Consider the following 27,928-nt stretch of genomic DNA (forward strand, 5'->3'; position numbering starts at 1 on the left):
CCAAAAAAAAAAATTGGTGATTTCACATTGTTACAGGAGAGGAGAAAAATGTAATGGACCAGATTAGGATTCGAACCCAGGGCCCCCTGAATCTCCAGTCAGGTGCTCTAATAACTGAGCTATCTATAACCACTGGCCATCGAAGCTGTCTGTCCACCACAACATTATCATAAGAGTAAATACAACCAGTGTTAAAGAAGGAAACATATTGATATATCCAGAGTTATCTCTCTTTGCAAAAGCAGGGTGATTCCTCCCCAAGTGCTTTAGAATGTAAACAGTGAGACTTCTCTGACATCACATTTATAAGTAGTTTCTTTAGCGAAAGTGAATTTCTGCTTCTTTCAATAAATTTTTTAAAATGAAAAAGTTATTTTGTCTTCACCACAATTTTTTTTTGTTCATAATTGATATAAATGGATGACTTTCTACAGTAATTGGTAAAAGAGAATGGTTCTTCTCTATAAACTTGAACCAGGGTAAAAAGAGATAGTGATGATCAAGTCTCCCAACTCCCTGATCTGATCATCAGAATACATTTACAAAATGTATCATCTATCAGAATAAAGTTAAAGGAGGAAATTTTACATGCATTAGCCATTTTCAGAAGTTTAAAGTGTACCTCAGTAAATCACTGCTGTCAAACATCATTACCTCAAACTTGATGGAACAGAGGAAAAAGTTCTTGAGGATTCTCAATATCTCGGTTAAAATACATGGAAAAAAAAATCAGTGGAGACTTCCACTTCAGTTCAACCCTGGTATTTCAAGATGTAAATGTTCGAGGTGCTAAAGTTCAACTGTTTCTGAATTCTCATTTTTTTTTTCGGTTGAATTATTTTCAGTATCGTATGAATATAAAAGATTATGTACACCGCCCCTCTTTTAACACCAATCGTTTAGTATTTACGGTAGTTACTATCACTACTACTGTGGGGGTAGACAGAGACCAAAGGATACTGTTGCAGACAAACACCCTTAATATTCATACCTCATAAAGTCACACAAACCAGTCACATGACCATAATGCGTAATATTGTAAGTAATATTGGTTATGAACATCAATTAATAAGTAAAAGAAGTAGAGAATTGTAGTCAAGTTAAAATACTTACACATTTACATGTATATATACACAATTCTTTGTCTTCAGTAGACAAATGGTAAAGACAACCCAGTATTCTGGACTAGGACAGTCATGTTAATGCTGATTAAGGTGACTCCGTCTTCACACAAAAGTAGATAACTCACTCTCTTTCAATGGCAAGATAATTATGGCTACCAATATTGCACAAAAAAGATGGTAATATTTATTCTCATGCCCCAAAAATGAGTTTTTCATAGGAGAGAGTTATCTAACTTTGTTGTTCAACGATCAACCTTAAAATGTGGATGAATATACAATGTATATACAAAAACATATATCAATAAACTAAAAAGTCTTAAAAAATATCAATAAAATCATACAGAATAAATATGTATATATTAATAAATAAATGTCTTGTATAATATTGCACAACACGTGTCAAAAGCATTTAATGCTATACACACTGTAAATTATAAGAACATTTCCATGATCTCTTTTAAAAAAACAAATTTTCTCATTCAAAAAATTTAATTATGACAACATTTCTCCAACGAATGATGATAACTTCTTTACACTTGAAGTATTTTGTCTTTTAAGTCCCCATTTATATAAAAAAAAAACACCACTAAAACCTTAAACTGTGAAAAAAGCTCACAACAAACTCCCTTATGATTTTCCTACCTTTTACATTCATGATTTAATTGTGCCATCCTGTGATTCCCATTTAAACAACTTTCCAAGAAATACAAAGTTTCTGCTGCCAGAGAACGTAGCCCTTCCTTCAAAACTTTCTCCCTTTGTGGAATTCTCATTTTCTATACTGGTGTATTATTCTTATACTTTGCCTTGATTTAGCTTTAATTAGGATTTATATCTAATTTTACGCTCTGTCCTATGGTGTCTCTTGTTTGAGTTTTTTGATGGTGTTTTTTAACGCCTGTCGTTTGTTACAGAACCACACCCGTATCACTTCTCTGTCGTAGTTCAGTTTGTCTGACAATTCTGTCATCTCAGCACCTGTAAACACACACACAAAAACACTGAAAAATCCTCAATGGTTCAGACTGCATTATCTGATAAAATAGAGAAAACACACACAAAAAAAACACTGAAAAATCCTCAATGTTCAGACTGCATTATCTGATAAAATAGAGAAAACATACACACAAAAACACTGAAAAATCCTCAATGTTTAGACTGCATTATCTGATACAGTCCCTGAAACGTTCTACTTTCCCATTTTTCCGTTCGCTCACCGTTCGTTCACCGTTCGTTCAGCGTGCGTTCACCGTTCGCTCACCGTGCGTTCACCGTTCGCTCTCCGTTCACAGTCTTGCGTTCTGCGTTCCCCGTGCGCTCGCGTTCACCGTTCACAAAGCGTTCACCGTTCGCTCTCCGTTCGTTCACTTTGCGTTCACCTTGCGTTCAGCGTTCACTTATCGTTCAGTCTTCAGTGTCATTCGGAACTCCGAAGTGAAAGGACTTATCTTTTTTGGAAGTAAGGATTTACGGGATTTCAAATTTAATAATTCACATATCGTTTTTAAAGGATCATTATTTTATTGGAATAAATTATCTACAATATGATTTATTATTATTATTATTCTAACTTAGCTGTTTGGTTATTATTTAAATTACTCTGGAAAATAAATGTTGTTATAAGTATGTACCTATGTAGAACGATGCTGAAAAATTAAATTTAAATACGGGCAATATAGGGGTACTTCAAGCACTGCAACATTTTACTGTTATGTTAAAGACGACAAGTCGTTAATGGAGAGATAATAATCCATGTCATTTAATTTAGCAACTGCAGGAAAATTAGAAAGTATTTATTACTAACACGTTTTTTTTTCTTTCAATTATTATAGAAATACATTTATTTATTAGAACTAGTTCCGAGAATTATAAATAGTACTGCGGATATCCAGTTAATTAAATATCTTTGGAACGAATTAAATTAATAGTGTGGTTAAAAAAATATTTATTTAATGTAATATACTACAATTCATATATAAATTCTACTGTTAGAGAGAAAAAATTCCTTTCTTCACAATAACTTTATATGTTTGCCATTCAATATGATTAAGCCCCCCCCCCCCTTTTCCACGTAGATCGATCACTTAGTCAGTATTTCCAGTATATTCTAAATTAATATTTAAAAAGAAGTTAACGCGTTTTGTAGCACAAAAATTTCAGTCTCAGAACAAACATGCATCTAAAAAAGTCATTAAACAATAGTAGTTCAAAATATACACGCGCTGACGGTGGTATTTTAAAGGGAGTATGTTTCAAATTCGTTCGAAGTGTTTATGCCAAATGTATTTTAATTATTTATTTATTGGAAAAATTGGAATCAGATCTAGAAATGATAAAACATGTAAAACTTCTTGGAAATACTACAGTGTAGCACCTCGCCTTTGGTGTGACGAAACTTTCACACCTGGCTGCACAGTGTCGAATGATTTTGATTGACAGGACAAGCACGTGGACTTCGTGTGAACTTGAAGCAGAAAAATAAAAACCGATTATGACTGTCAAACAAAGTGAATTTGTTGATAAATAAAAAAAGGTTACTTTCACTGCCTGAGATATTTAGATAAAAATTAAGAGTTTTCATTTATACAGGTACATGTACATGTACATGCATTTGTGAAAAGGGGGGCTAATACATAATTTCTCTCTCTCTCTCTCTCTCATTTGTCCGTTTAATCAAAACTATAACACGTATTACTTAAATACCAAGTTCTGAAATTTTAATCTATAACAAATAATATGAATGCTTCTTTGTATCACCTTGTCCGAGTATAATCACGTGGAATTGTTTATAGATACATGTAGAAGTCTGCTGAATAAATCATCATTAAAAAAATGAAAAGACACATAAATATATTATTGCATTAATTTTTTCTAAATATGAGGGTATACATGCAATACGTCCACAGACTAGCAAAATATTTTTTTATTTTTTTTCTCATTATTTCACACGGAAATGCCTTGACACGGAAATACATGTATGGTTGTTACAACCGTTGTTATTCGTTCTATAAGTCAGTAATGTACTCTTCGAAAATCATTATTTGTAATGGTTTTATATATCAAATGAGAATAAACATATTTATTTTACAACTAGAATGATTTTATTTTTTAAACTACAGCATTCGGTAACAATGACATGTTTTACAGCGATAAAAATCGTGTGATTAAAGAGCGGAATTTAAACATCATACATATGTACAGAAAATATTGTAAGAAACTTAATTAATAGTTTTACTAAATGTGCATGTTTCATCTTTCTCAGGACAATTTTTGAATATTTATTTATTTTCCGCCTGACATTAGAATACAATAGAATAGATACAATGCATGGAAAAGATCAGAGGCATTCCGAATAAATCGTTCATCTTGCGTTCACCGTTCGTTCACCGTTCACTTTGCGCTCGCGTTCGCGCTCCGTTCGCGTTCTGCGTTCGCTCACCGTTCAGTGTTCACCTACCGTTCACCAAGTTGCGTTCAGCGTTCACACATCGTTCACTCACCGTTCGCTCTGCGTTCGCTCACCGTTCGCTCTGCGTTCGTTCAGCGTTCGCTCACCGTTCAAGTGGGAAAGTAGAACGTTTCAGGGACTGTAAAATAGAGAAAACACACACACAAAAACACTGAAAAATCCTCAATGTTCAGACTGCATTATCTGATAAAATAGAGAAAACACACACACAAAAACACTGAAAAATCCTCAATGTTTAGACTGCATTATCTGATAAAATAGAGAAAACACACACAAAAAAAACACTGAAAAATCCTCAATGTTAAGACTGTATTATCTGATAAAATAAAGAAAACACACACACAAAAAACACTGCAAAATCCTCAATGTTTAGACTGCATTATCTGATAAAATAAAGAAAACACACACACAAAAACACTGAAAGATCCTCAATGTTAAGACTGCTTTATCTAATAAAATGAAGAAAACACACACACAAAAAACACTGCAAAATCCTCAATGTTTAGACTGCATTATCTGATAAAATAAAGAAAACACACACACAAAAACACTGAAAGATCCTCAATGTTAAGACTGCATTATCTAATACAATAAAGAAAATACACACACAAAAACACTGAAAGATCCTCAATGTTAAGACTGCTTTATCTAATAAAATAAAGAAAACACACACACAAAAACACTGAAAGATCCTCAATGTTAAGACTGCTTTATCTAATGAAATAAAGAAAAATAAGATTGTTGATATTTCAATGCCAAAACAAGATGTGTTGATGATGGTAGTGGATTTGTAGATGTAGCTCTTTCTAGAGTTTCCATCTTGAATGAAATGCTAGCCTGGCGGCGCTGCTATGTAGGGATAACAAGCGTTAATCCACACATTCAATAGACCTAGATATTTAGCCTAGCAGCTAGGCTAGCTTTTATTATCACAGCTCAGATGTTTAACATTAAGCAGACCCCTTCTAAATACACATCAAACAGTTTCAGATTTGAATCCAAACATACCTGAAGGATGTGTATTCCTTTCAAAGAAATTATTAAGAACCTCCAGAGCTTGGGGTGTGAATGACGTGCGACGTTTGCGTTTTTTGGAGGGTTCGCTGCCGATGAAATCCGTGAGATTCTGAATGCCGTTCTTGTACCTTTCTTCTGCCTCCTGCATCCAGCGCTCCAACACAGGTTTAATCTTCTGAGCACTCTTAGGGGTAATGTCCAACTTTTCAAATCTATAAAAGTAAGATCATGTATACTTTTTAACAGTGATAACATTCAGTGCTCTAGAAATGGTTTAATCTAAATGTACATACATGTAAATAGATTTAACACAAATGGTGATAATGAACTCTTTGGAGAGATGATTAACTTCAAGTTTCAACTGAAAGAAAATTGTGTGATTTTTAGGAGTTCATACAGATTTATTCATTATGTTAAGTTTGAACTCAGGTAAAGAGCATTTTGATTAGACAAAGCCAGAAATACAAGAATGATTTCAATTTTTAAAACTTTTCAGATTTAACATTTGATTTTCTTTAGACAGTATACATATATAGCAGGCATTACATGCATATGTTTCATATTAAGCATATTTAAAGGGTTGGAATTCTAAAAGTTTACTATAATAAAGGATTTCCATAAACCTAATATGATTTCAAGTTAAAATCCATATTTTTAGAACTCTGATTTGGTTGTTGGTGGTGGTGGTGGGGGTGTTGGGGGGGTGGGGGGGGTGGGGGGGTCATCTCTCATTTACATTTACATGGAAGGTTTGAACCCATGGACTTAACAATATACAGTAAAACCTGTCTAATCTGACACCTGTATAATCCTTCTCACTATGAATCATAACCCTCATATTCATTCCCACTTTTCTATTTACCATGTCCCTTACACTGTACAACTGACACCCTTTTTTATTCTGTCAGGGAATTTGTGTCCCAGTGTACATCAGATAAGACAGGTTTTACTATACTTCCTTTAATAAGTGACTGTCTATAAAAGGATCACTCCACTTTGTTGATGCTTTGATCCACTTATACTTGGGTCAGTACAGTTATATGCAAGTACATTTCTTTGATGTCTGACTACTGTAACGACATGTATGGACAGGTCTCTATAAAACTTACACCTGGGTCAGTACAGTTATAAACAAGTACCTTCTTTGATATCTGACTATCGTAACGACATGTATGGACAGGTCTATAAAACTTACACCTGGGTCAGTACAGTTATATACAAGTACCTCTCTCTGATATCTGACTACTGTAACTACATGAATGGACAGGTCTCTATTTCAGTTACATCTGGGTCAGTCATAACAGTTATATATACATGTACCTCTCTGTGATATCTGACTAGCTATCTCTCTCTCTGATATCTGACTAGCTACCTCTCTCTCTGATATCTGACTAGCTACCTCTCTGTGATATCTGTCAAGCTACCTCTTTGTGATAACTGACTAGCTACCTCTCTCTGTGATATCTGACTAGCTACCTCTCTGTGATATCTGACTAGCTACCTCTCTCTCTCTGATATCTGACTAGCTATAGGTATGGACAAGTCTCTATTTCACTTCATAATTGTGTCTGTACAACCCCTCACCATATAAACTTCCTACAGATTACCCACCCATCACTGGTAGATCTGGATCTACTGCATAGAAGAATTGACCTAATTATGTCTGGGTTCAACAGTGACCTTGGGTAACTTACTGCCTATTGGTGGGTCAGTTTGTGACCCTCTCGTGTCATGACAACCTAACTTCTGATTGTTGATTGGCTACAGATGGATTGACCTACTGTACACATAGAAATTTTCACCCTTGTTTTATTTTCCTCCCTTTTCCTCCTCGTAGCAAGTGAGCACATTTATATAAGTCAAAAGATACCTTTTACATAAACTTTGTCTGGGCAAATTTAAAATGGGGCAAAATCATTTGCAAGTGGTATAGGGTGAAAATACCACATGCCAAAAATAGTCATTATATCTGGGTAAGACCTAACTAAGACCTTCAGGTAACTAACCGCACACTGGCAGGTTAGTTTGTGGCACAAAAGGCATACTTGTAACACTTGTGCTTGTGTAAGACCTTATGACAGCCTATCTGCAGATACCAGATTGACGATATACATGTACGTGTCCGTCTGTGACAACCTACCTACAGATAGCAGACTGGCTATATAGACAGGTCTCCCTGTAAGACCTAATAACAATCTACCTACAGATAGCAGACTGGCTATATAGACAGGTCTCTCTGTAAAGCCTTATGACAACCTACCTACAGATAGCAGACTGGCTATATAGACAGGTCTCTCTGTAAGGCCTTATGACAACCTACCTACAGATACCAGACTGACTACATAGACAGGTCTCTCTGTAAGGAATTATGACTACCTACCTACAGATAGCAGACTGGCTATACGCCGGTCCCTCGGTTGCACTGAGGGCTTGTCCCACTTGAGTTTGTGTCAGTCCTAAAGATAAGCGACGAATCTTAAACTGTTTGGCAAATTCTTTAATTTCATCCAGATTAATTCCATCCACCGTCGTGCTCTCTGTGGAGTTTCCTACTGTGTCTAAAAATAACAATTACACGTCAATGTATTTCAATACTGTAAATGTCCTTCGGCCCATTCATCCATACAGGCTTATACATGTGTGCTTACAATCATAAAATAATGCTAAATGAATTAATTTAAAACTAGTCCAAAGGAGTGCTTGAATTTTTTAAGGTTACTACTTTATTAAGTATCTTTGCATTAATTATAGTTCATTTAATCATAGCTGTAAATAAAAATATTCTCCAAGAAAGAAAGGGCAAGAGAGAGAGAGAGAGAACAACAGAGAAAGAGAGAGAGAGAAAAAGAGCAACAGAGAAAGAGAGAGAGAGAAAGAGAGAAACATACTCGGCAGTAGTTGACTAACACTAGGAGGAAGTCCGTCGGAGAGTGACGTTACAGATGACTGGTTTGAGATTTTGGCTGACTGAGCATTACGGATTGCTGATTGGACGGCGGACTGCACGGCTGACTGAGCAGCTGTTGACTGGCTGGTGGACTGAGTGAGATGACCATTGGTCAGTGACTGGGAATTCTGGGAGGAAGAGCTGGAGGTGGAATTATGGGTAAGGGACAGCTGGTTCAGTACCTGTGGAAAGAAAACATGAATTCTGGGAAACACTTCACAAACTTACAGCTTACGGGAGCTGACGAGGGTTATTTTCTGTAAAAACTACAATAGAGAAACTCAAAACTTTTATACCATGTGTAGCGGGCACTGACTTCAGAGTTACTGCAAAGTATCAGGAAAATCTGAAACTCTTGTTATTTTTAGGGAACATCTCTTCATTATGTAAAGTATTGCACAATGTAAACTCCAGTCAGCTCCCTTAAAACAGGATTATTTTGCTTTTGAAAGTCAGCAACTAAATGTATCTAACTGCAGATACCCTGTAAGTGGAATTTTTACCGAGACGCAAATTTAGGGACATCTCCTAAAATATTGGTATTTAATTTTAGCGAGAAGTAATTTTAATGATTTTGTGATGGATTGAAAGATTATAATTAGTAACCTTTAATGTGAGAATGAATTGTTAGCGATATTTAATTTTAGTGATCTCCACACCCTCTCTAAAAATGCCAAAATTGAATCCCCACTAAAATTTCTGCTTATACCAGTGATGATTCTGTGAATTGGCCAAAATATCTGAAATAGGTTGGAGTGGAAAAGCTGATGAAATATGGGCTTTAGAAAAGCCCAGAAAAAGGTTTAAATGAGTGACAAAAATTGAAGTGTGACAGTTTGTTCAAACTTTTACATCCAGACCTGCCTGAATGAACTGCCACGCCATTGTAAGGAAGTCTGACTCATCGCTACATTTAGGTTACCTTACTTGGACATAGAAGCAAACGTCTGGGTGATGCAGACTAGATCAAAATACTGACTAAATAACTTGAATTTTTTACCCAGATAGATACTGAAATGGATATCTGCAAAAAATGAAAGTACCGAAATATCGGAAAACACTCGTAAATATCGGATTCTTGGATTCAAATTTGCGGAATTCCGCTAAATATCGGAACAGAATCATCACTGTTATACGGTAATTGTAAGCAGAGTGGATGTAAGAGTATTTCAAGGAAGTTAGTTAATGGGATTTTACCTGATAATCTGCATCAACGAATTGGCTGTTACAGTTAACAGGACCTTATAAGACAGCGTACAGCCAGGATTTGGCTCTGCCAGTTAACAGGTTTTTACCCAAGGAGCCTGAGGACAGGATTTGGCCCCGTTAGTTAATGGGGTCTTACCTGAGGGCCTACAGCTAGAATTTGGCCCTGGGCCCCAGCGGCCGTCAGCAGTTGGGGAAGGTTAGTTAAACCTAGATTGGAGGTGCTACTGCTGGAACTGCTACTCTGTGCTTGGTTTGATCCTGGAAAGAAAATCAAAGGTCTGAAAGTACTGATACTTACAGCATGTTTAAATTAATATGTATACATGCATTTGGTAACTTTTAGATAATATTGATTTTTTATTGCTTCATTTATTTCTTTTTTGTCAGAATGAATCATACATAAATGACAATGATAAATCAGTGTAATTGAGGTCTTTGAGTGAATACCTATCGTTCCGAGAGTATTAATGCGAAGCATAACTAAGAAGCATAATTTCTGGAGGCCAATCCATATTTTCAAATAAAAATCTGGGATAAATATGGAATTTCTGTAATAGTAAAAGCTCTAATCATAGAATTATCACAACAAAGACAGCCCGATTGTAGAACAGAGATGAGATACCAGAAAATTTTAATCTGACTTTTGGTTTCAACATTTACTACAAAAGCTGAAATTGAAATTATTTCCAGGTAAGAGGTCAAGGTCGTTACAGGTGTTTAGCGATTTAGTATACTTTCAGGCTAAAAAATTTCAAAGTTTAGAAGTTTAGCAAAAGATAGAGAGAGAAGAGTTTAGGTTTTATCTGAGTAGTTAAATTCAAAGCTTACAAGAGTTGAGGTTTAAGTTGAGTTGTTGAGTTTAGAGTTTACCAGTGTTGGGGTTTAAATGAGAAGTTGTAGAAAGAGAGTTGACCAGAGTTGAGGTTTAAATTATGTTGTTGAGTTCAAATTTAAGAAATAATCAGAGTCAAGGTTTAAGTTGAGTGGCTAAGTTTACCAGAATTGAGGTTTAGTTTGAGTAGTTGAGTTAAGTGTTTACCAGAGATGAGGTTTAAGTTGAATAGTTGACTTAAGTATTTACCAGAGTTGAGTTGAGTACAGAATTCACCAGAGTTGAGGTTTTAGTTGAGTACAGAGTTTACCAGAGCTGGTGTTTAAGTTGATTTTAAGAGTTTACCAGAGCTGAGGTTTAACTTCAGTTAAGGGTTTACCAGAGTTGAGGTTTAAGTTGAGTTAAGAGTTTACCAGAGTTGAGGTTTAAGTTGAGTGGTTGAGTCAGTCCTGGGATTCCTCCGAGGTTGGTTGCTATGATTTGACCATTAGAAGTGGTCAGTAACTGTATCTGGTGATTTCCACCCGTTCCCAAGGAAACAGGAATACTGATGAACTGCTGGGCTCCATTACCTGTCACAGAATTCACTGTCCATGTTAACTTCATGTACTGATTATAATTTCAGATAATATACATATTGTGTCTCTCATGTGAATTTCAAAAAAAAAATTTATAAAAAGTTTTAAAATTCTCCAGAATATACAAGAGATTAAAACAGTATATGAACACATCTTAGCATAAAACTGCTTTAAAAATACAGGAAATAGTTCAATACATAAAAAAATAAAACAATGGAGGAAAAGAAAATTTCATCCTTATCATTTAAGAAGAAGAGGTCAAAACCTCACTATGACCCCTGACCTGTGAGGAAGAACTGTGGTGCTGCCACCTGGGGTTGTCCAAACAACTGTGAAGGGCTGGCTAATGACCCTAAACCTGGAAATAATGAAATTGTATATACTAGGGCTGTCACGGTTCCAAAATTTTTCGGGTCGGGTCGGTTCTGTAAATTTTCGGTTTGGTTTCGGGTTTTTCGGGTCGGGTATTTACATCTATTTTAAACCTTAATTTCATGAATTTAACTTGAAAAATCTTTATTTGTTACAATAAATTTACATTGGAAACAAGTCTTAACCATGCGAACGTCTAGACATCGGTGACTTGGCCTACTGTTAGCCACAACCTGACCATTCCTGCTCGTTTTGATAATTATCTAATACTTCCTTGACAAATGTTTTGTCATGGAATGAAGTAGATTTCAGTTGTGATGTTTATTTATCACTGTTATCGTCAACATTCCTTTGATTACGATGCCATTTTTTGTATTGAACAAGCTCTAATATATAAACCAGACCCGAACCGAAATCCGGAAAAAAGGAACCGGAACCGAACCGAACAACTTGGACCGTGGTTCTCGGTTATTTCGGGTACTCGTGACAGCCCTAGTATATACATTTCAATATCTTTATATTCTAGGTAACAGTTTTGAGATGTTTTGTGATGATATTTTGAATTAATGATTTTTCTACATATACTTTAGGTCTATACATGGTTGATTTTTGTTTGTTTGTTTTTTGGTCTAGTTTCCTCAATAGTCATCTTTTGTTTTGTTAAGATTCCAGAGTTTTCTTGCCTAAAGGGGAATAATTGGTATTATTGTTGGCATTGCATATCCTCAACCAATGTTTTCAAAATAATAATATTACTAGACAGTTTATTATTTATAAATGTTGTAAGATAAAGAGAATCTGTTTATCAGCCCTGAATTTTCAGTACTTGACATGTTAAAGTGACTGTTGACCTTAGAAAGATAAAAGGGGACATTAATAGTCAAGGTCAGTAGATTATATAGATATCTTAATGTTTTCAAATTGAAATGAAGATGATTTTTGGTATCTCATTAGCCTGGTATAACATCAGAGCAAATGTTTGGTCTAAAATTATAATCTATAGTTTTTCCCATTCTCAGATACATTTGCAGTCCTGCAAAGATATCCAAGATTATTAGGTTTGTCTGAAGGTGCATTATAAATCTGGGTATTGTTAGTGAATGTGTGTCTGAATAATTATGTAAGTTTTGCTTAAGATGCTCTCTGTCAACCCTTTTATTAGCACAAAAGTTTTGTCTGTTTCACTATTTGTTAGAGGAGATATCTGTGTAACAGGAAGGAGAAAATGTATGGCTGGAACGGGAATCAAACCCGGGACCCGGGCATCACTAGTCAGGTGCTCTACTGACTATTACATTCCTCCCTCCTTAAATTGTCTTTGCCCTTGAAGACACAACTGAAGTTCTTATTAGTCCCTGGAAAGACTTTAACCTGCATGTCCAGGGGTGGTCAAAAGCACCACATCTTTATCAGGGAAGGAGAAATGTATAGCTGGGCCGGGGATCGAACGTGGGACCCCTGCATCACTAGTCAGGTGCTCTACCAACTGAGCTACCCAGGCCTATATCAATGGCCCAAACCATTCCATCGAAACATGATAAAAATACCAATTTCTTGGTTAGGGTGTTTTTGTATACAAAATGTCTGTATACTTGTTTGTAAACATACCGGTTTTGTCTGTATGACTGTTTGTCTGTAAATATACTGCTTTTGTCTGTGTGACTGTCTGTTTGTAAACATACCGGTTTTGTCTGTATGACTGTTTGTCTGTAAATATACTGCTTTTGTCTGTGTGACTGTCTGTTTGTAAACATACCGGTTTTGTCTGTATGACTGTCCGTGACAGAGTTACTATGGGCATTTGGAGGGTCTGCTGGTATATGAGACATAAACAAGTGGTCCGTCAGCCCCCCGAGGCCCCCACTGTTAGCCAGGGAGACTGTTGGCATGGAGATATTGGGCATGGTGAACACGCTGGATACGGTTGCCAATGGAGACTGAGTGCTGGTCGCCGAGAGCATAACATCCTGTAATAAACAAAGAGTGGACATTCATTACGTTATCATTATTTGTCCAGAATTCTCGTTCATTTTCAGTGTTCCCTTGTTATAAATGACATTACAAATGAATCTCTCCTTCTTTATACATTATGGTTTAAATGCTTCTATCAAACAGGGAAAAAAAAGATTTCTCTGTGACTATTGATTTTTCAGACAACATTCCGATTTACATCCTTGTGCTTTAATTTTCTCAAAAGACTAGAATCCAATACTGAGATTGTCTAGTTAGATTGATTAATGTATGCAGGGCTCCCTAATGGAGAAGAGAAATGTGCTGCTGCTACAGCTGTATGTTCTCTAAGTAGTAACATTAAGGTCCCAGAGACCACATACAATTAGACTGAGTATGTCTTGTCAAAAAATACAGTTGTACATTATCTAAGTAGTTACATTAAGGTCCCAGAGACCACATACAATTAGACTGAGTATGTCTTGTCAATAAATACAGTTGTCTTTGATAGGTGAGATCTCCTAATTCAACCAAGGTCTAATGATTGGTCAGTCCAATACTCAATGGAATCTATAAAGGTTCACATAGCTTTGTTTTTCTTCTTATGTGACCATGTAGAAATTAAAAAAAATTCTTTGTCTAGAACTCAAAATTTTGTCCATTGCTTAAAGCTCAAAGGAATCTATCTATAAGGATTGCAGGTGTCTAGATTTAATATTTATGAAGATCAGTTAATTTAGGAATGACTCCAATTCTTGGCCAAATTATTCGAGTATAACCTGGTTTGGGTCAGTTTAAGTTCTATAATCCGCAAAGCGGATTATAAAACAGCGTAAACTGACCCAAACCAGGTTTTTTTTTTCAAAATCAATCCTATATACATGCATGACATTTATTTTTTCTAAAATACAATTAAAAATTCCAAATTAGTACAACTGGTTATGTTTATTTTGACCTTTTTTCTCATATTATGTTACGCTAGTACTTCAATAAATATAAACTTTAAGTAACTTTAAGTCGGCATGGATTGCCTGGTAAGTTTGTATCATTTAATCATTGAATCATATAATAAAATAATATCATTGCTGTTTTTCGTGAATATGATGAATTAGCCACCTCTGGGCTCAATGAATATTGTACTTCTCAGGTGGCTAAATCATCATATTGACCTCAAAGTCAGCAATAATTGGTCAACATTCCATAACTTTAACCAGGGGTTGAGTCTGACTGCCATTAGTGCAATGGTAAACAATAACCATGATAACCATGTTCTAAGGACTCCGAGGTATAAAAAAGGTCACCTAATAAAAGAGATTATTATAACATGCCCTCTTACAAAACCTTAACAAAGCTAGGTCTCTTCACAAATTTGGGTTGGTATGGATATGCAACATGAATTATTCTATTAAAATGATCCAGAATGGTAATAACCGTTTACAATGACAAATAAGATTTCAGTCAGATCCAAACAGCAATTAATTCTTATAAAATTTAACTGTTACAGGATATATTTTTTCAGTGAGAGAAAATCTCTGAATGACACACAGTATGCATCTATAATTCAAACAAATGTGTCACAGAATGATATATATATTCTTCACAATGTCATTATTAGCTTTTCCAGAAGGTTAGACACTCCATCACTTTGTGTGTATGTGTGTAGTTGTGTGTATAGAGACACAAGGAAATACCCCCTGTACAATGGTCCTATGATGTCAGTCTACAAGACTGATTGTATTGATTTTTCATAAGAGATGCTGATGGAATTCATGTCTGGGATCCACAATCGATATCTCCAAGTTCTTTCTCTCTTGGAATTTCCAGCTACTGCTGAGTGCTGGGAAACAACAACTGTGGAGTCTATTTCTGTCTCCATACTCCATCTCTCTCTCTCTCTCTCTCTATCCTCTTTCTCTCTCCAACTTAATAACTGCTGTATTGGCACAAAAACTGCTGCCTGCCTCCCAAGTCTCTCTCTCAAATTCAGCAGTTTATTATTGCTTTAAAACAGTTTTTGTCAGCTTCATTACATATTTACATCAAACTTAAAGCTGGCCTCACTTAGCTTCTTTACATATTTACATCTAAAGCTGTCTCATTTAGCTTCTTTACATATTTACATCTAAAGCTGGCCTCACTTAGCTTCTTTACATATTTACATCTAAAGCTGTCTCATTTAGCTTCTTTACATATTTACATCTAAAGCTGTCCTCACTTAGCTTCTTTACAAATTTACATCTAAAGCTGGCCTCACTTAGCTTCTTTACATATTTACATCTAAAGCTGTCCTCATTTAGCTTCTTTACATATTTACATCTAAAGCTGGCCTCACTTAGCTTCTTTACATATTTACATCTAAAGCTGGCCTCACTTAGCTTCTTTACATATTTACATCTAAAGCTGGCCTCACTTAGCTTCTTTACATATTTACATCTAAAGCTGGCCTCACTTAGCTTCTTTACATATTTACATCTAAAGCTGGCCTCACTTAGCTTCTTTACATATTTACATCTAAAACTGGCCTCACTTAGCTTCTTTACATATTTACATCTAAAACTGGCCTCACTTAGCTTCTTTACATATTTACATCTAAAGCTGGCCTCACTTAGCTTTTTTACATATTTACAGCTAAAGCTGTCTCATTTAGCTTCTTTACATATTTATTTACATCTAAAGCTGTCCTCACTTAGTTTCTTCACATATTTACATCTAAAGCTGTCCGTATTCCACTTCTTTACATATTTACAACTAAAGCTGGCCTCACTTAGTTTCTTTACATATTTACATCTAAAGCTGTCCTCACTCAGCTTCTTTACATATTTACATCTAAAGCTGTCCTTCGTTCCTCAGCTTCTTTACATATTTACATCTAAAGCTGTCCGTAGTCAGCTTCTTTACATATTTACAACTAAAGCTGGCCCACTTAGTTTCTTTACATATTTACATCAAAAGCTGGCCTCACTCAGCTTCTTTATATAATTACCATCATCTAAAGGCTACATTCAATTCAGTCAGGAGCTGAACATAAACTTTCCCAGGGCTCTCGATTCTCTATATTTGGGGCCGTTCAAAGGCCCCATTCCCAATTCAAAAAAGACACCTTTTTTCCCAATTGATTGTGTTAATTTTCTCAGTCTGTCACTTCCCCAAATATTAAACAACATTTAGAAAGATATATAGGTACTAAACTTGTAATTCATATTTCTCTGCATTACAAAACAGAAATTAAGTTGATAACAACCACCATAAACTCAATATATTATGAATTTAATGTATAATGTCTAGTTATGATTTTCCCCAAATTATCCAAAAGGTCGCTAATTTTCCCAATTTTTATGGCCCCGGCCCCAGTCCCAAAAAGTGGTGTGAGAGCCCTGATCTCAAAGTATATATGCTAATGATTGAGAACAAAAACTTTGTTCACTATTAGTGTTCAAAAGCTATTGGAAAATTATTCTCTATCATAAACCTCTTGTCTAGATACAGAAGTGAATGTCCACTTGAATATTTTTCAAAGTATAGGAATTTTCTTATTAATACAGGGTTGTGGATAACCATTCGCCCACTCGCAAATGCGAGTAAAATTTGCGGTGGGCGACTAGATATTAAAAATCTGGTCGCCCACATGGCGAACGATTTTTTTACCGGAACATAATCACATTATTTTATGTACTTTCAGTTTTTAAGAAAATGCTCTACTAACTTTGATTATTTGTGCTGCGTACAAGCATATTACTCAAACATGTACATGACTGAGATCAAAAATGGCAATTTATCGAAGCGGTTAAATCTCCGTTAAAGCTGATGATACGAGAGCAAATGTCTGAGATTGTTCTAATAGAAATATTGTAACAATCGGCTATGGTTGTCACACTCGCCATTCAACTAGTTATTCACAGATAGAATTTGATTCAGAATTACCATGTCAAATGCACACAATAAAAGATCGGGATCAAACTTAATCACAGGTTGTAATTTATTATTTAATATGCCCCTTGTTAAACCATAGACACTTCAGTTGTACAAGTTAAGGTTAAATACTACAAAATGTAATGAACATATTATCAGATCAAAGTTTTTAGAAAAGAGAAAATGTGACAAAAATCCATATTCTGCGAACATATAGATACTATGAAAAAAAAAATTAGGATTTTTGTGTTCTTATTTTTAATTTACATATAATGTTGGCCCGTGGATCACATTGTGGGCCCGTAAAATTTGAAAAGTTAGGAGCCCACATGGCCCCTAAGGTTTCAAAAGTTAACCACAACCCTGTAATATACCTTCAATAAGAATTAAATAATTATGTAAGAAATGAATGCAAATTGTGTTAATTCATTAGGATATGAGCTATTACACTTGGCACATATATTTCATGAAGAATACATGTATGTTAATACTTCATTTTGTTTTTTTCCCCTTCATTCTAGTCACTTAAAATTCTTGCCTTCTAACAGTCAGGGGTGAGACTGAAATCCGTCATTTTTGAAAAATGATGGATAATCGTCATATTTACTAAGTACGTATTTTCGTCATTTTTGCCAATATGACTTACTATCGTCATATTTTCTTTTTCAACTTAATTCTTCTATCCTGGTTACATAAAAGCGAAATTTGAATTCACCGCTGAAAGAAGGGTGTTTACGCAAGTTTCATTTCATCCGGGTCACTAATTACTGCCGACCACGTGCGTTAGAACATCAACATGGGAGGTGAAAGTTATTATTTAGCGGTAAAATGTCGAATTTTGGTAGAACTAATTCGCCATTTTTACATGGCTTTTAGCCCTATAAAAACATATAGTACACCGTCTGGAAGAATACGTACTTGTAGAGAAAAGTCTCGACAAAAAGTTAAAGCCATAAAAAAGTAGTGCGCCCTGTAAAACAAGCGAGATATTTCAGTGCGCCCAGACCCTCCATTTTGAAAAAAGACGGAATATCGTCATTTTCGTCTTCTTTCCTATTTAATGCAAATAAATTGACAAATAACTCTTCCACTCTTATTTTTGCATGGGAAATTTATACTGTCAACATAACCAGTATTGTAGTCAACTGTATTAGAGAAATGAAGTTCGTTTATGATGTTTTTTGTCCTTTTTTCGGTTGGTGGATCTAACATTTTTCAAAGAGAGGTAACTCAGTATTCTAGAAACACTCTATATTTTTATGACTGTTTTTCGTCATTTTCTTAAAAATGACGAGTTTAAGTCATAATAAAAATTTTATTTTATGGCTTAAAATCGTCATTTTAAAAATGACGGATTTCAGTCTCACCCCTGACTGTCTAATATAAAATTCACATACAAAGATACAACACAAAACAAAGCCTGGTGAATTTAATCATGTTTATGTTACAATCTACATTAAAACACATGCCAGGGATGAAAAATTCTGATTTGTTATAAACCTAAATTAATATACCAGATAAGTTCAGAATTTATTTAAAACTAGAGGGAAGAAAACTCACTTCATTGTATTAAGCAAGGATTCATTATGAATGGGTTTGCTGTAACAGTGTTTTACTATAAAAGGAAATTAACAAAAATGTTAAAATATCTAGGTCTCATATGCACAAAAATATATATCATACTGTAAACCAATTTTATTTTGTATGTTTGAAATTGGTATAAAGTAGGTAAACTAGATGCCAATTTAGGTAAATTCTGTGTAGCAGAGGAAGAAACAGAATATCATTTAATTTGGCTATGTCCAACTGTACAGCTATTTCTCGGTGATTTTGTTAGATTCTGTCACTCAGCATGCTCAAAGGCCATTGTACTAAACTTAGATTGTAAAATGGTCATTTTAGGAGATAAGAATCATAGAGTAGCATCAAAACTTTTCAATATTTTGCTGATGTCCATCAAGCAAAATATTTACACAGTTCAGTGTTAAAATTTTATCAGTCTCTCTATCCATGACTTCCTAAATGATTTCAAAATTCTTAACAAGTCATTGAAATATACAGCCAAGAAATGCAACAAAATCAAAGGGTTTAACATATTATTCCTGGAAAAAATGGTCTTTTATACTTCAAACTAAACATAAGTGACAGTAATGTACGTATCCCAATTTTCTAATTAGCCATACTCAATCTACTACCCTCTCACAGGGTTCGACACTAATTTTTTTAGGCTTTAGTCCGGCCGGACTAGTGCTTCTTTACTTTTACTAGTCCGCATGCAATTTTATGAGTCCATCAAAAAAAAAAATCTTCAATGTTTTGTAACATTAATTTAAAAAATAAACATTTCAATATATGTTTTTATACTTTTTTTAAAATACACAAAGCATTTATGTGAAATGGTTTATATTCCACGTATAGCACAAATTCGTTAAAATCTCGCGATCAACGAGTAAGATCGTATTCCCGATCTAGTTCTTTTTCTCTTTACATTACATCCAAAATGTCTGACATCTTTCTTTTATGTGTCATATTAATTATGATCACTAAAACGTTTTACTTCATACCAATCAGTCGAAAAAATTAAGCGCTGACTCGAAATTGTCTAACTCCCCGCCAAAAAGCTCGAAAGCTAATAATAAATGCAGGGTTTTCCAGTCAAAGTTGTGGAGAATCGGACATCGGTAAATTATTCATGTTGTTTTCCAGGAATTTTTATTGGTCCGTTCAGACTAATTAGCCACAGATTTTATTAGTCCGAATGAAAATGTATTAGTCTGAGACTAACGGACTAACGTTAGTGTCGAACCCTGCTCTCACCTGTTCATGCTCAATTCTCTCTCTCGCTCGCTCTCAAATAAATACTAAAATGATAAGATCATGTTCATTTTATATATGGATATATTGAAATGGTGTATTTCAAGTTAAAAAAATATTAATAAAAAAAATTCTTTTGCATTAAAAAATCTTTTAAATTATTAGCTTAAAAAGGATGGGAGAAATAGTTAAGGTTTGTAAGTTCTGTGAATGAATTTATTTATTTAAGTAACTAACCCTTACCCCTACCAGAACAACGGGGATGCATGATCTATATTCAGTGTTCAAATTGTGCAACAATTTTCCAAACTTTTGAAAGAATTGTACCATGAAATTTTTCTAGGTTATAATTTAAGAAATATAAAATCTGAAAAAGAAATTCATTTATTTAACATGATAGACAACAGGACAATATTTTGAAGAATGTAAGCAGACAAGATTTATGCAGAACATATGGACATGCAGTTCTAGTACACTTTAGATCCAACAAACTTTTAAAAGCAATCAACTATCTCTCAATCTCAGAAAAATAATTATGAAATTAAACGTTTGAATACTTTGATACTGGAAAAAAAAAAACGAGTGCAAGTCTTTTGAATAAGACCGCTTTTCTCTTAATACTTTAACTGTAAAAAAAAAAAATTGTGGAATTTAATCTTTAAGAACTACATAAGAAATTACCTGATTAAAATTTGCTGATTACAAATTCTGATGTTTACCATCCTCACACTGTCAAATAAATCCATTCACAAATAAAGGAAGCCATTTTGTAACAAGTAATTGAGAATTCCCATCTCCACTTCATGTACAAAATTTATCAGAACATTATGTTCCATCTCATTAGGTTGAGCTATAATTATTTTCATTTCATTTTCATTTTAAATAGCCCACATAAATATCTAATATATACATGAATAACTATACACCACCAATAGCCAGGGTATAACAATGTCCTAAATTTCTCCCAATGGAAAAATTAAGTCCTTTGAGTGAGTCCTGTCCTCACCCAACACTTTGTAATCTTGACCATGTCCCCAGTAGGGTGTGTGAGTGTGTGTGTGTGTATGTGCATTTATATATTGATGTTAATTGGATGATAATACACAGCCAGCTATGTTATTAACATACATTTACCTGCACACCTGTTTAGAAAATGCTAAACAATGTACATACATAACATAAATAATATCTCACCTGTTTAAAGGGGGCTTGGCAGACATCAGTACAAGCCGATCACAGTAACCAGATCTTAGCTCAAAATTATACCAAGTAAAGAAATGTTGGCCAAAAAGGAAATATGCCACTTATAGATATAGTTCAAAGTGAGGATTTTTTTTTTTTTTTTTGGTGAGCGCAAAAGGAAATGGAGATTTTTTCTTTAAGTGTGAATTATTAATTAATTAATATTCGTAACTGACCTAATTAACGAGTGACGTAGTTGTGTGATATCTTACCTGTTTAATGATTGCGGTCTGGGCGAGTTTGGCAGGGTCGGGCTTCGTCTCCCCGTTCAGAGACTCCGTTACCGTCCCCTCATCGTTCGAGTCCCCGTCCATACTGTCTCCACGGTAACAGAGGGAATCCTCGGGAGGGCGGTCTACAACGGGAGCCACTTTTACGGAATTCTTAAGTCACACACACACACACACGAGGCTTTTTGTCTCAGTCCCTCACTGTGTTCATCCAAAAGCGTGGACTTTAACACACTTAAACTTTTATATTCTGTCCTTCATCACATGTAAAATTCCAAGGTATAAGTCACTCACAGTCCATTTAACCTAAAATGCCAGGGTAAAAAAAAATAGAAAAATTAAATTACACGCACATCTTAAAATATTTCAATTAATACTTCCACTTTTTCTTTACTGAGAGAAAGATAATCATCATTTCTCATAATATCCCACAATAGAAATCTTTCCTCCACCCCCCCAAAAAAAATCAACAGTTGGCTTAAAAAAAAATAATAAAGAAATATTCCTTTAAAAAAAAATCAGAAAGAAGAGAGAGAAAAAAAAAGTTCACAGAAACTTTTTAATTAATTCAGAATTTTCCTTCCTCATTAAGGATCGTGATTACGATATTATGATGAGGTGCTAGGGATCGCATTGGAATACATCAGAATCATAATAAACCCAGCACAGGCATGCAGTAGACTCAGCCCTCATTTTATTGGACCAAACATTATAGTCTATTTCAGAGTATTTCCTCTACGTGCTGCTTATGCAGGCCATTCATTTACTGGATGGGACTGCAGTCAGGATGCTTTTAGCAGAGAATTATTATAGTCAGTTCTTAGATTTTCCCATTCTTTGGTAGCTCCCCAGCAAAATTCACCCCCTTCTCTCTTTCTCCCCAGGGCTTTCTCCCTCCCCCTAATTTTTTTGTTAACATCTTAACAAAATTTCAAACAAAACTTTTGTGATATTATCAATGACATATAAACCCATGCAAAATCTTTGGAATTTGATAAAATGTTTTCATATATTTTATTTTGTTAATATAGTAAACATGGTAAATGTATAGTGTTAAAATGGCATTCCTGACTATAGTTTCAGATATTATTCCAGGTAATCAAAATTGTTAATTAGGGGTATGAATGATGACAATATTCATATCAAAACTCACTACTGATAAACTGACTTGTATAATGTATGTAGGATACTAAATCTCTGATTCCTCATGTTCAAATAAATTAGTATAATTTTATCATCATAAAAAAATGTAATATTCGTAAATTATGTCATCCATCAATTTCATAAACGAACATTTTTTCATTTAGAAACGGTCTAATTGGAATCGTGCAATTATCCAAAGCCCCCAATCTATGGATCCAAAGATAAAAGATCTAATCTGCCTCTCCTAGTCTGTCAAATCAAAAACCTTGCATATTGATTTTTTTTCTTGGAATGCATTTTTATCCATTTTTTGATCCGGAGACTCATTGAAGCTTCATAAATGCACATAAATTAGACAATCCAGGATTTAATTACGCTGGGTCGTCAATAAACGGGGGGTTGTTGTTGTACAAACACAGGAATTATTGATCGCTACCAGAAGCGAGGGCCAACTCATAGTAATTTATAATACAGACAATCGTTATGGTTGGGTCTCTCATCCAGACTTTGGCAGTTTGTACATGTAAAAAGATGGCATATGTTCTATTTACAGAATATATATATATATATAATTTATGTATTATCTATAGATCTTCAATATAATTCACTGAGAGATCAACAGAACTGCTTTGTTAGGGAACTTTCAAACATATTGCTAGACCTGGGGAATGTGCCTCTGCTACTTTCTTAATTTTGAATCTAAAATGACTAGATCTTTTATAACAGAGATACAAAATTCTCCGAGTTAACTTTGAAAAAAAAAATGTTCTCAGGGGCTGACAAATTCCACTGCCCGACACCCGGGACTAGTGAATTTTGTGGATAAGGAAGTGAATTTTTACTAACCACTTGACCAAGGGCAAGTGACTTTTTTAAGAAAAAAAATAAAAAGTCTTAGTTTTTAGTGGAAATGGGCAACTGTAATCATCATTTTTTTGTATTCCTACTTTTCATAGTTTATGGTGGGGCAAGTAAAAATTCAGGTAGGGCAAGTGAATTTTGAACATGTACTTGCCCATGGGCAAAATCACTTTAAATTTTTCTGCTTTTGAATCAATTTCTAAGTTTTCTTGCTGCTGTGTCTTTTAAATCACAAGGTATAATTGCCTGGTCTCTGAGATTCTGTCTTTCACAATAAAAGAAACATGACCCGATTAATTATAAAAATGAATAATGTATACCTGCTAATTACCACCTAATATTAATAATAATCAAGTCATATAGTCAAAATTATCCTACTTATAGTGATTTAAATTTAAAGAGTTCTTTATTAAAAATATAGATATCAATAGCAAAATAAAACAACCCAGGGAGCAAAGTTTCCAAATTTGTTTTTCCCCTCACCGACCCTCCCTCAGTCCTGATTAACTGGTGCCCCCTTTTCCTGGGCCCCCTTCTCCAAAGAGAGCTGGGGACTATTGATTGGGACCTCCATTAGAAATTGTAATACTGTTCACCACTAAATCTCCCGAGACATCAGTGGGTATTGATTATTCCAAGCATCACTAATAAGGCAATATCGGGAATACATTGGAACTCCGAGCGCTTCCGCAATTTTTATTATTATTAGGGATTTTTTTCCCTGTTCCTTTCTTCTCTCTCTTCAATAATTCAGTCTCTGCCTGACTTCCTTCTGATCACATGACTCACCGGTTACCATGACAACAGACCAAGGTGGATTTAAACAATTAAAGCTACTGGCAAATTAACCTGTAAAGTTTCACTATCAAGTTACTGAATTCTGAATTTTAAGGTCAAGGACATCAGCCTGAGTTAGGGCTACGAGACTATTCAAACTAATTACACCAGGAGACAATTACATTAGGAGTATTTTCTAACAGAATATGAAATAGAAATGAAATTCAGCAAAAGACAGGGCTGAGAATGAGATTATTTGCTGAGGACAAAACATGGTGATTCTAGAGTTATTTCTCTTAAGGTTCATTGATACTCTGAAAAGAGAGATAACTCTTAATGACATAAATGTCTATTATTTCTTCATAGATTTGTCAAGTTGAAATGTCTTTTTTGTTTAATTTTGTCTTGCAAGCAATGATATAATTGTTTGTATTTTACTTATAAAATAATTTCTTTTGGAAAATCATAAACCTTAAAGCAACATTTTATATGAGTGCACGAAGCAAAGGGTTTATGAACGTTAAGGGCCAGGACCTCTACCACAGTCTCTAGGTCAAATGAATTAAAAATCATCTCCCCTTTTTTGTAAGACTACAGTTTATTTTACAGCTAGATTACAATAATATACACTAAATCATATAATCAGGGTTTTATTATATTAATATTATGCTACCCATTAGTTAATGCCACCATATAATCTGAGGCTCCCTGTCACAGTCAGTGCTGGCACAAAAAAATCCCTCACAGATAAATGGCCTTAGGTAAAGTCTAGATTTGCAGCCTTCCATTAGCAGTGTTCTGGCCAACATGTGCAAAATATTCTTGCGGCGATGTAAAACACACAAACAAAATACATATTATTAAAATTTTCAATCTGTCTGTCCTATAAAGCGTAAATTTCTTAGACAAGCTAGGACTGCATTTTAGATTGCAAAACCATGTTAATTAACAGAGTGCACTGAAGGACTGTCGCAGCTAAGGATTTATATCAAAGCAGCCCCCAGGACTCCTGATTGTCTATATACTGTAAATCACTTTTTATTCATAAGAACTTTATTTTCGCATAATTATACAAGTCCACTAAATGCTACTCATGCTTCTGTGTATTGCAAAACATGAGTGAGAAATAAAAGTTTAAGAAAACACCAGAAACCCAACATATGACACGCATGATAAGTTTTTAATGTAAAATGATTTCTCCAAAATGTCACTAACTTTCCCAATTTTAACAGCCCTGGCCCCACTGTAGCAGAGAACTGTATGAGAGCCTTGCTTTGTCTTTACAACATTCAATTCTCCCAAGGCCAGGCATACAGGGCCTTTAGAAAACTGATTAGCTCTACAATTTTTATGGAATCATTCATTAGAGAAAAAGTTAAATACATGAAAAATTGTCAGGTTTAAATCACTGATAGTAGGGACACTGAAGAAGAAAAGGGAGACAAATCAACTTTCTTTCCTGGAATATGACTTAGTGTTGTTTGGTCATGTTAGTTATATAATTACTACTGCATAACGTGTCACCTCTAGAACTGCGTTGAATACAAATGGAAATTGAACTGTGGGAGGATTGCGGTGTTCAGTCAGGTTAGCTCAGTTAGTGGAGCACCTGTCCAGGGGCCCCAGAACCAAATCCTACTATGGTTCATCTGGTCCAACGCATTTCATGACACATTTTTTTTATATATAAAAGGACAGTTTTCCTTAATGTTTTATTTGTTGTCAGACAGAGTTGTCAAAAAACTGCTGGCCCTGTCAACAAGGCCGATGAAAATTTCTCTGGACCGATAATTTACAAGAAAACGTGGGTCCAAATGAGCATTTGAAAAAATGATGCAAATTTTTAAAAGATCAGAATTGGGGTGCACTGATAAAGGTTACGAACACAGCAAAGATGTAAGCTGCATGGTAACAATGGATGACCAAATTTGCTAAAGCAGACATAAATCATGTCATTTATGTTTCCGATTAAAGACTCTATATCCTAAGAGAAGAAACGTGCAAGATCAAAGGCTGTTGAAAATAATAAGGGGCATTTTTGGTGCAGTAATTTATTTTTCTTTCTGAGCTTATAAGATGAGTGATTTAAAAATTTTGAAAACACTGGTTTTTCCAAGAACATGTTGTTTGCAGACTCATCTTCTTATATGGGCTTCTAAATATTTCATTTCAGGATCTTAAACTTTAGGAACCCACATGGCAATTGTTAATTTTAGTTGGAACAAATACAGAAACACACATTTTCACAGCAAACAATGGTTTACTATGTCTTAAAATTACTTATACTTAACAGCAAAAAAAAGAAAGAAAGAAAAAAAAAAGCTTTTACTGGGTTAATAATGATATAGTTTCCCAAAATATTACAGATTTTGCCTTATTATATTATGTTTAGGTTTTTTTTCCCCAATTGAACATGTTGAAATGCACATTTTATTTATACATATGCTTAATAATTGGTGTACAAAAACGTGTTCCTACAACCATGATGGTGCCCAAAGAATGCGTAGCAAATTTGGGAAGATGGAAGATTGAAACATATCCAATAAAATGATGGTTTGTAGAAATTTAAAATACTACATATTTTCACATAACATGCATCAAAAATAAAAAGTATCTATTAGAAAGAATTTATTTTTCTCAACACAGACACATCACTATATATATATATTTGCTCTACTTTCCAGAAAGCTGCGCAAAAAAAAAAAATCTTATGTATACATTAATATTATCATTTATTCTTTTTCGGGGGGGGGGGGGGGGGGGTCTTAAAAATCTTTCAATATTTGTTAAATATGAAAAATAATAAATTATTAAAAATATCATTAGGAGGGTGTGTGTACAATATTTTATGATAATAATTCTGAATACACGGGAGACACCACAATTTTTCAGTTCACACGGTGCCCTTTCAATGCACTCTTAACATTCCAGCAGCAGTATCATCCAGCCATCTTTGAAAATCACATACAACACCCGATCGGTAATTTTTTCCCCTCCCGATTTCATTCATAACAAAGGAAATAGACTTTTCATGCCCGTGATATTTGTAAATATATACTTAATACATTATCCATTATATGTACCTATAAATTATGCTAATACTTTTTCATAATATATGAAAATGTATCTTTTTTTCTGTTAAGAGCAACACTTACCTAGAGGATCGAGCGACTGAACATCAAACACTCCAAACGCAATCTTTCTGGTTAATTTTTGTTGTCAATATTTGCATCCGCAATTCTTCAATTTTATAGATTTACAAATATTGACATTAATTTATGCCGGGAAAACGTATCTTATTATAAATTATGCTAATGAGACGCCGCTACATAAATATTACAATGACTTCGCACCGTTATGACCCGGGAAAAGTAGTTCCAGACAATCGAAGAGCTAGTAGCTAAATTTGGAAAGCGCTGTCAAGCTATCAAATTTCCCCAATTACGCCATCAAC

At 34.5% G+C, this 27,928-nt stretch overlaps 1 protein-coding gene across 1 annotated transcript; it reads right to left on the reverse strand.

Annotated features, from left to right (window-relative positions):
• Positions 1 to 27,847, reverse strand: LOC133202063 (POU domain, class 6, transcription factor 1-like). Its single transcript, XM_061337848.1, has 10 exons — positions 27,630 to 27,847; positions 21,676 to 21,999; positions 13,305 to 13,515; positions 11,460 to 11,534; positions 11,012 to 11,170; positions 9,903 to 10,024; positions 8,499 to 8,739; positions 7,991 to 8,168; positions 5,602 to 5,822; positions 1 to 2,102 (listed from the first exon to the last, which is right to left on the reverse strand). Exons 2-10 carry the CDS (start codon positions 21,775 to 21,777, stop codon positions 1,978 to 1,980), a joined length of 1,434 nt encoding a protein of 477 aa, XP_061193832.1. The 5' UTR covers positions 21,778 to 21,999; positions 27,630 to 27,847; the 3' UTR covers positions 1 to 1,977.
• Positions 27,848 to 27,928: the final 81 nt, after the last annotated feature.

Source organism: Saccostrea echinata, unplaced genomic scaffold (assembly GCF_033153115.1).
Source record: "Saccostrea echinata isolate AGI-Se365-2 ecotype Australia unplaced genomic scaffold, CSIRO_AGI_Sech_v1 ptg000046l, whole genome shotgun sequence".
Classification (NCBI taxonomy): domain Eukaryota; kingdom Metazoa; phylum Mollusca; class Bivalvia; order Ostreida; family Ostreidae; genus Saccostrea; species Saccostrea echinata.

Excerpts from the sequence above, each read along its gene's own strand:
- LOC133202063 (XM_061337848.1), bottom strand. The coding sequence starts at position 21,777 with ATGGACGGGGACTCGAACGATGAGGGGACGGTAACGGAGTCTCTGAAC. Across the intron at positions 8,740-9,902 it reads TTCTAGCTGTAGGCCCTCAG|GTACTGAACCAGCTGTCCCT; the intron begins GTAAGACCCCAT and ends TTCTTTCCACAG. Across the intron at positions 2,103-5,601 it reads AAGGAATACACATCCTTCAG|GTGCTGAGATGACAGAATTG; the intron begins GTATGTTTGGAT and ends GTGTGTTTACAG.